Below are 9701 nucleotides of genomic sequence, written 5' to 3' on the forward strand. Positions count from 1 at the left end.
GGATGACTAAGTAACAAAATTACAATGCATAAGAGGAATACATGAATGCAGATGATCTTGGTCATTCAGAATTACAACATTAAAACAAGGGTCAGATTTAGATTTGTGAAGCTCCTAGACATTTTTAGCAATTCAAAGACATTGCATAAAAACTTTGAGCATTTGTATGATTTTAGATTTCATTTTAAAGTTGAAGTTTCTAATTCCTTGGGAGCTGTGGGCAAAATTCTTCAAAATCAGTGGAGAGCTTATGCATTTAATCCCTGGTGACAGTTTAAGAGAGTCTGATGAGCAATCTGAGATTGTCCTTTTATTCAGTTAAAGAGACTGCTCTTCCTGTCTTCTCAAGCTCATTTACTGAGAAGTGCAAGCAAAAGGAGAAGGAGCAGCTCTCTTGGAGTAAGAGCCTGGCTGTTTCTTTTAAGAAAAACATTCTTATGCACTATAAATGCTAGAAGCATAAAACAGCCTGTTGCCATAGCAAGGAATCCTAAAAAAGCTCTTCAGTCATGCATCATTTTTAAAGGATTTGTAAGAACCTCTGTAACAGGCCAGTAACTGCCTCATAGTCCAAATAGGCAATGTGGTATAGTGTAGCGATAAAGTTTACTTAAAAAAAAAAAAAAAAGACTCTTACAAAAATGAAACCAATCTTAGGGACATTAGGTGCGAAGCTTTCTTCACTTGGTCAGAAGGGAATTGAGAATTCTCACTGGGCAACTGAGAGTTAGAGAACTGCAGAAACTTTTGCTTGATAGAAAGAAGACAAGATGAACAGCATCTTAAAGACCCAATAATACCATTTAAATATATGGTGTAGACCCGTCTCCCCAGTATCCCACTGCTGCAGTACTGCAAAAGTGAAGACCATTTATGATTATTGAGTAATTTCCCAGCATTAAAGGCAAGTTTTCACCCAAATAGGAGAACCTTATTCATCAGCTCCTGCAAAGGTCCTCTAGCCTGCCGCCAATCCTGCAAAGCAAAAAGTAGACAATATACTACATCAAAGCAGAAGGTATTGGACCTAGACTATCATGAAGAAAAAACTCTCAGTATGACTTCTGTTCTGGTTTGAAATGAGAGTACACAGAACAAGAGAGACTTGCAATACAGGTATTCCACCTTTCCCATTAACTATGCAGTCCTTGGCAAGACGGTAGGGGCACAGTGACAGTAGTGACAGTAGCAACAGTGTCTTCACTAAAATAGGAATGGCAAAAAGCCCAAGGGCCACTTGTAAAAAAGGATTTCTTACAAAATTACCAGTAGCAAATGAAGCAACTGGTAAGCTTTTTGTTGTTTTTGTCTTCCTCCATAAGATGCCTCTTTCTCTTTCTCAGGCTGAGGAACATCCGATATGCATTCAACACCACCCTCCTTGTGATCATCTGGCGTATTTTCATTGCAAGGTCACAGATGGCTCGAAACATCTGGTATTTTGTGGTGAGCCTCTGCTACAAGTTCCTTTCCTACTTCAGGGCATCCAGCACCCTCAGGCACTGAAGCCGTCCATCAGCAACCAGCTTCCTCCAGAAGGACCTCCATCTCCTCTAATCAGCAACTATGGGCATCGGGGTCTGAAAGTAGCAGAAAAATCCACTCCCTCCAACAGCAGCCTGCATTTATTGTGCACTGTTATATGTTCACCTTCTTAATTTTAACTAATGCTTTAATACATGGTGGTCTTTCTTCTGTAGGACCAGGCCAATTTTTAAAGCCATAACTGAAGCTTTAGGAACAGGTCAAGCTGGAAACGTTCATGTGTCTGATGTGCAAGAGTAAGGATTAACCAAAGTCAGTGTCTTCCCATGTGTTACCTAGGCTATCTTAATCCCAACTTCTTCCTCAAAAGAGGCAAATTTAAAGCATACAACCCTGGAAGAAGAGGATGCCATCAGGGAAGACCTAGCCAAGGAAATTAACCTGTACGAGGTCTTCCTAGAGAGGCTATTTCTTCATTCTCATGCAGTAAAATGGTACCTTATTGAAAAACATGATTTCACATTTTTAGTTTTTCAAAACTTGGGGGGCGGGGGGGGGGGGGAGGGGGACGGGGAAAGATCAGCTACACTAGGCCACTGAACACACTGAACACTTTTCAGATCTTGTCTTATATTGCTACTGAGGACTGATACTTTCAAGCCATAACTGAAGACACATAGAATTCATGTACCTGTGTTAACTCTACTCACTCACAAGCTGCTTTCTTATGGAGAGGTATTTTTCTCTCTGTGGTTAAGGTTGCAGTCTATTAAAAAAACCTGTTCCTGCATTTATCACATGTGCTTGATTTTTTTTTTGCTTGAAAAATGCTGTATTTACTCTGAGAATGAAGAGAAGACTTCTTAAAAGATTGAAGGAGAATTCAGAAACTATTATTTTTGAGGAATAGGTCTTTTCCCCCTTGGATTTGTCTGCAGAAAACCACTCTCCCTGTAGCTCAAAAACAGCCTGATACTTTCCTTCACGCTTTAATTACGGCTTAATCACTTTGCAGTTGATCACTTCCACTGGCAAAGAAAGTGTAAAGACATGTATGGAGGAAACCCCATCAGGCGAGTTCTGTTGCCACTCCTGTCAGTAGGAATTAAAAAGTCTGAAACTTTTTGTTGAGAATAGGAAAAGTTTCATTGATGTGTATGTAGAAACAGTCATGTGCTGTGAAGGTAATGCATTTTGTCCGACATTGCCGTTTAGAAGGGAACCCAAGGATCTTCCTAACGCTCATGGCTATTGGAGTTACTTGTTTCACCTAGTGAAGCATAAATTCCTCTAGATGGAGAAAGAGGAAGCCTTCTTAAGTAGCTGGTGCAACAGCAGCCTTAGTGCAACAGCAACAAATTTATCATGCTATCAGATTTTCAAAGTAAAATCTAATACTGGAATATTTTTTATTCAGCTAACACTGAATAAGCACTTTAAAATTACCAGACTTTAAAGCAGCTAGTTTTTGAAACAATGCAGCATCCAATTTGGCTAGTCTTGTGTCATGCTAGCTGGCTGAAAAAGTGATGCTACATCACAAAAAGTGACACAGTTGCTCTTTTGAGAGCTGAGAATAGCAGAGTATTTACAAAGCTGGCATTCTTCAGAAGTTATACTGGGTTTTGGCAATGAAGGCAAGAGCAAGTTATGATGACAGTATATTTATATCTAAGGCCTCCAAGCTAGTTCAAAAGTCTTTCTAAAGGTGCAAGGACTTAATCTTCCCCTGAATGCCCCAGAGGTCTAGTTTCAAGCAATTGCCAAAGGATGTCTGCAGCAGAACCTGACCAGAAACAGTGTCCAGAATGACAGGGCTCTGGCATTCCCTAGCAAAGGCCCCTGTGTTTGTCACACATTATTTCTAATCTATGCTTAATTAGGTCAAGCACCCAGTTTACAAAGATGCAAATTTTTTTCAGCTCTTGCCTTGAAAACATACTTTCAAAATGAAAACCTGCTGGTTGTTAGCTATGTTTTCCAACTCCAGAAGCTGGCACTGCATGCTGTGCGTTACACATTAGCAAGATGTCACTGCCTGGGAAATGAGCGGCTATGGGTTTGGGCACCGGGGGCGGGGCATTTCACGTACAGTGCCTCCATAGCAGTGTATATGGCGAAGGTTAGCTGCATTATACTTTGCTAAATTGGCTATGCAGAGACTGTGGCTACCTTGGCGGGGCAGAGCAGCTTGCTGTAGGGATTCCTCTAGAAAGACTGTATACCCTCAAGTACATGATCAGGACATCAGCCAGCTTCCAGTCTTCTCATATGAAAGGCTAAAAAGAAAAAAAAAAAAGAAAAAAAAAAACAAAACAAAACTGCAGATTATTTTGCAACAAACTTCCATGAAAAAGTAGGAAAGAATTTTAGCTCATATCCTAGAAGTCTTTTTAAGTGCCTGCCTTATGTACAAAGAGAAGCAACATCCAAGGGGATCATGAGTCTTATGCTGTGCACGTGACAAAGAACTTGAGTCTCACAGAAAAGTGACTGCAGACCTGCTACACCTACAATATCTGGTCTACATCGGTCATCTCTACTATGAATAGTGTCCTGCTTTCCCTTGCCCAGTGCTGGTCATGCCATGCATTCCTCACATATGCCTGTAGGCATTCACCGTTATTTGCACTGGCTGTATTATCCCAACAAGCCTGAGCTGTATCTTTGCTCACCTGAGCATATACGGACCTGTTTTCTGCACATGCAAAAAGATACTTCAGGTTTCACTTAGCACAATGGTGGCATCACATTTTAAAGCTTGTTAGCATTTTGCTGAAGGTAACATCCACGGCAAAGCTTCTCCTCAGCCCTGGGAAAAAACAGCAGGAGCTGCTTGGGCTGTTGCAGAAACATAGCTGTTGCAGATGGTGTCTATGCTGCTGGAGACCTGGCTAGCCCACGCAGCATTGCCAGCAGCTGGCTCCAGAGCTCTGGCCTTGCCTGGGGAAGGCGGGGGGCAGGGGGTGGGAATCAAGCTGTTAGCTTTTCTTAACACAGCTCTAACGTGCCATGAAACTTGACTCTTTAATCCATTTTCTTGTGGCTTGCAATGGTTTTCGGTGCTTGTCTGAACCACAGAAATACTTCAAAAAAACATCAATGCAGAGATGCAGGGCAATGGCCTTTGGGTGCCAGTTGTGACTGTCATCATGGACCGCTGGACCTGGCATAAGACCTTGTTCTCACCTCAAGCAGTGACTTATCTTTGATGGTTTACTGTGTGCTTCTCAGCATATGTGTATGTGCTCCAAAAACCCCAAGCCTTGGGAAAAATAGCTAAAAGAAACCAATGACTGACAGCCACTTCTTTTCTTCCCTAATCTCTCTTGGTCTTTCATGTATACTCACAAACTTTTGACAAAAGAAAAGCCAAATACAGTTGTTGTTTAAGTTAAATCAGCGGTTCTGTGGCGACCAAGTACAAATTAACATGAACAACTGAGGAGTGGATGTTACTCATGGCTGAAGGCTAGAGCTCGCTCTTAATACCCATACGGTTGAAGCAGGACTCAGGCTTTTCTTTTCCTACAGAGGTAGCATGGTCATTGCTATGGGGAGGAGCGTAGAGTAGGAGGAGTGTTTCTACAGCCTCTGCTCACAGACAGCAGAAGCATTGCTAGGCACGGAGCATCCAGCTCAAGGAGGAAAGGGAGACTGAAGGGATCAGCCTCCTGAAGGGATCAGAGGAGTGTGAGCTGCCAAACTCAGAGGACTCTGCCTCCCAAGGAGTGGGGGAAGAGCTCCTTCAGCATTTTGTCACCAGTTTGTCTTCTCATAATAAAATGTATGACCTAAAAGACAACTCTGTCCTTCCCCCAGCTACCAACAGGCAGCACAGAGAACAATACTGGCAGTCATTCTGCACAGCCACAAAAGAAAATATCTGCCACGAGACAGTATAATGGGATTATCCTCTGTAATTGGTTGTACCCTATGAACTTGCAGTGTATCTGCCCCCTCACGGTGTCAGAAGCCTGCGGTGCTGCTACAAGAAATAACGTGAACCACTTATGAACCCAGTGTACTGTTTTGTTAATACTATGCATATACACTAGTCTGTCGGCTATAGCTATGAACTGCTGTGCAAAAGCAATGAAATGCTGAATAGCATTTCACTGTCAAAAAGAATGGGCATAAGCTTGCAATTAAAACTCTTTCTATTATATTGCGATAACAAAAAAAAAACCCAAATCCCTAAAATTAATCTGAGTTTAAACTGACTTTTGACTGACAACCAAAGCTGTTTATCTCCAGCGTGTCTGTTACCAAAAGAATAAGAGTTTCTCACCCCTCCACCTTCTATGCCAATAACTTTGTTAAAAAATATAATTCTTTCTTGGTGGGGGACAGGTAACAGACATACCGGTATATTACAGGTTGTCAGCACATTACCCACCTCCTCAAGAAATTTGTTATTCTACATTTTCTAAGAAAACATGATTATATATGCCTGTGTGTATAGTTATATCTTTCACCAGCGGTCTTCTCATACAATGTACAGAGATGGTAAAAAATAGCAGAGCTCATGTTGAAATGCCAGGCTGTTTGTTTGGTATGCACTGTTCCAATTCAGTTTAAGATGAAGCGATTAAAACCTACCCTAGTTTCCAATGTAAAGGAGACCAAACCTGTAGTACTATTAATCAAGTCATCATCATGAATAAGCAACTGGGAAAAGAGGGAGGGGGGCATTCTTTTGTTTGTAAATAAGCTACAGCTTCATGGTCGAAAGCATGCTGTTGCTCTTCCAGCGTTGACATTCTGCTGCAGAAAGCAAGGATGAACTTTTATTACAATTGGACCCTTTATTCTAGCATAAATAACATACTGTACATTCCCCAGACGCTAAATGGTGAATATCCCATTACATGGTGCTAAATATCAGTATGAAGGTAGTACAGACTTACTTAAGAGAATTTAAAAGAAATATATGCATATTTGGGGAATAATTAAAGATGTACTATCCCACTTCTTCTCTATTGCTTAAAAGTCAACTATGAATTGAGTTGGTTTGTTCAGATTAACACGAACCTTCTTCTAAAAGGTGTCTTGTCCTTAGATAATCTTGGCAGACCCCCCAGTTTATAGTAAAATGTATTCTCCCACTGTCCAAAGTTTATATGGTTCTATCTGCTATTTCTATTCTCTTGTTAGCTATGAGACAATTTACTGTTATAAATCTTAATTACAAAGTTTCTAATGTAAGGGGTAATCTTTTGATCTCTCAAATCAGATAGAATGGTAAAGTCACCAACTATGAGACCCTCAGCCATAAAATTGTTAATATGACCTTTATGTTATTTTAAACATTTAATAAAACAAACTATTTTAAAACTACGGTCACTGTGCATCGCTGAAGTTGCTGAAGGGGATGGTTACTCGATGGCCATTGCAGAGCGTGCGTGGACCAGCAGCCCCACCTACAGGCAGCTGCCAGCACAAGGTCCTGCTGCACAGGCAAGGAGCGAGAAAACACGGAGGGGGAAATCCCAAATTTTAGAAGTAGTGACTGTGAGACTTTAACCTAGATACGCACGACCTGGAAGGGTCCGTCTCTGATAAGTGTCCTCCAGAAAGCGATAGGGACAGGACAAATTGATAATAACACGACCAACTTCCCGAACAGCATACCATCTGCGCCTATTACCCCAAATTCTTAGGTAAGGCCTTAAATTTCCACTTGGTCTTAACACCACAATGCTCTTCTGGCATAAAGAGCTTTTAAAGTCCAGAGAAATATGGTATCCTTTTATTTCAAATCCCTACCATACAGCAAGAAAAGTTTAAGGATATTATTGCATAGGCATGCCTGGGGGGGTGGGGATGGGAAATAATCGTGGTTTATATGTGTTTCCAAGAAGTGTACACAATAGTACTTCAGGCTGTTGGGTAAACTCTTAATCTAGCAATTCCTAGGATTGCCAAGAACATTCTGATTCTATGATAAATACTTCACTGTACTTCAAATGATGTCTCCATGGCCATTTGGAAGCAGTGGCACAACAAGATACTGAAATCACTTTGACAAATAGCAGGACTAGCTAGCTGTTTGCTTGTCTGTTTTACAAGTAGAATAGTTCTTTCCTTATCCAGTTCTGAAAAAGAAAAAAAAAAAGTCTTTCTTACTGAAATAAAATCTTTACAGATGGGAACTTCTGTAGTCAAAAATCCCCAGCTGCCCAAAGCAAAGACACTGTCTCAAGGTCTGAGTCTGGGCACTCTGTCAGCGTACCTGTAGACAAAGAGAATGTCACATCCCTCAAGAGGTCTCCGCTATCAAATCTTCAGTGGGAAAAAAAAAAAGTGTTTACATTTTGACATTAAAGATTTAGTCTAGTAAATGGTTCCAACTGTCTGCATTGGAAGAGCCTGAAACCAAAACACCTCCATGCCTCTGGCTGCTGCAGCAATGCTGTTTTCAAATGTATATGTGCAGCACAGTCTACCAACAGTCCACTCACATCTCCTCTAGGTGGCCTGCTGGGTCTTTGCTCATTCCCCAGCACTTCAAAGCTTCATGATAGATAGATTATCTCAGCTTCCTCCAGCACTCAGCAGGCACAGAGGGGGATCAGACACCCGGAGCTGTGAGCACAAACTCTAATCGTTCTGTGTTTCAGTACTTCCATTTTAATTCTAGTGACTGCATTGCCTTTCAATAATCTAATTTTCAGAAACTTTTAATCTTCTCAATATATACATGTATGTATTCTCAGATGCATATGTGTCTAATAATATGTATATTATACATATGCCTCAAGACAGGACTGATCAAAATATTTGGCATTTATATATCTATGGATGAACATACAAGTGCACACAGACACACACAAGATTTTGGAAGGCAAGGGAAGAAGGCAGATTTAATATGAATAGGGTAAAATTCCCATCTAGCTGGGTATCTGGAAAGGGAGAAGAATGGAGTTTTAATATTGATTGCTATTACAATAAAGTGTAACAGGAGGGTAGCAAGGTGCAAGCATGCTCTAAATAGTGGCACGCTAAGCACTGCCAACAGATGTAATAGGAAACTAATTTAACAGAAAATGTAGCAAGAGCTGCCTTAATTTCAATACAAAGGCAAGCCATGTCTTACCTAATTCTTAAAATCCTACATACTCAGTGATCAAAACTTTAGCTTTTTTTTTTTTCCAGACATTAATTTGAAAGCTAGAAGTTAAAACACCTTTCAAAAATGTCTACTGTTAAATTCCAAGGGGGCTATGGGGGACCAAGACTTGGAGGTGGTAGATGTGTATAGACTATTATTTTTCAGTTTCTGTCCACACTACTCAGGAAAAAAGTGGTCCATTATAAAATTTTACAAACTTACAAATCTGTTAGTTTCCCAAAAGTTGTTTATAAAAAAACCCACCCCACACTATGAAATAGGTTTACCATGTATTATTGATAAAAATGTTTTTGTCCAGAGTCAGAAATAATTTTACTAACTCCTTTCCAAAAAATCATATTTGTTGTAGAAAATTTGTCATCTTGGACTCATTTCACCAAATCACAACTATATTTTCCTTTAAATTTCTCCAAGGCTTTCCTATTTTTTCTTTAATTGAAAAACTAAGAATACTATTATAAAAGCAAAACAAGAAACAACCAGACTAATTCTGAAAAAAAAAGGCACGAAGATTGAGGTGGTATTTAGCGCATATGACTAATCCTGGATGAGAAGTCTTTTCTTCCTGCCATGTAAACAATCATGCAAGCAGCCTGTTACTCATCATCAGTTGGCTGATTTCTCCTAAACACAGTGGTAGAAGTGGTCTTGTGGAATGCATAGCATGTAGAGTGCTGGCAAATATAGATAACTCTTTTCAATGACACAGGCTAAGTAGACATAAAGCACTTGTATCTCTCTGTGTGTGTATATATTTATAGACACATATATATATGTGTGCGTGTATATATATACACACACGCACGCGTGCAAAATGTGGGTGACAAATTCTGAAGGTCTACTCCACTGCTGCTGGCAAGGGAACTTGACTCACACCACTAAATCCGCACTGTTACATTTCTCAAAGGCACCTCTTTGCGGAGACAGGCAATTTGTCTCTCGTCCCAACCCCAACCCCAACAATGCTTCTGCTACCCCAACTCCACATTTTTCACATTCTTCTAGAATCATGCAGCTCCCAAATTTCCTCTCACAATCTGTTCTCTCTCCCCACCCCCCACACACATGTCAAAATGTTTTG

The 9701-nt window shown here is 40.5% G+C and overlaps 1 protein-coding gene across 5 annotated transcripts in view; it reads left to right on the plus strand.

Moving 5' to 3' along the window:
• FAR2 (fatty acyl-CoA reductase 2) overlaps positions 1 to 6825 on the plus strand; it is a 155436-nt gene extending 148611 nt beyond the window's left edge. For all 5 annotated transcript variants that reach the window (XM_064462055.1, XM_064462074.1, XM_064462047.1 and 2 more), the window contains exon 12: positions 1344 to 6825. In XM_064462055.1, the coding sequence (XP_064318125.1) occupies positions 1344 to 1506 (163 nt within the window). In that variant the 3' untranslated portion in view covers positions 1507 to 6825. The remainder of the gene's footprint in view (positions 1 to 1343) is intronic.
• The last annotated feature ends 2876 nt before the right edge of the window (positions 6826 to 9701 follow it).

Source organism: Phalacrocorax carbo, chromosome 1 (assembly GCF_963921805.1).
Source record: "Phalacrocorax carbo chromosome 1, bPhaCar2.1, whole genome shotgun sequence".
Taxonomy (NCBI): domain Eukaryota; kingdom Metazoa; phylum Chordata; class Aves; order Suliformes; family Phalacrocoracidae; genus Phalacrocorax; species Phalacrocorax carbo.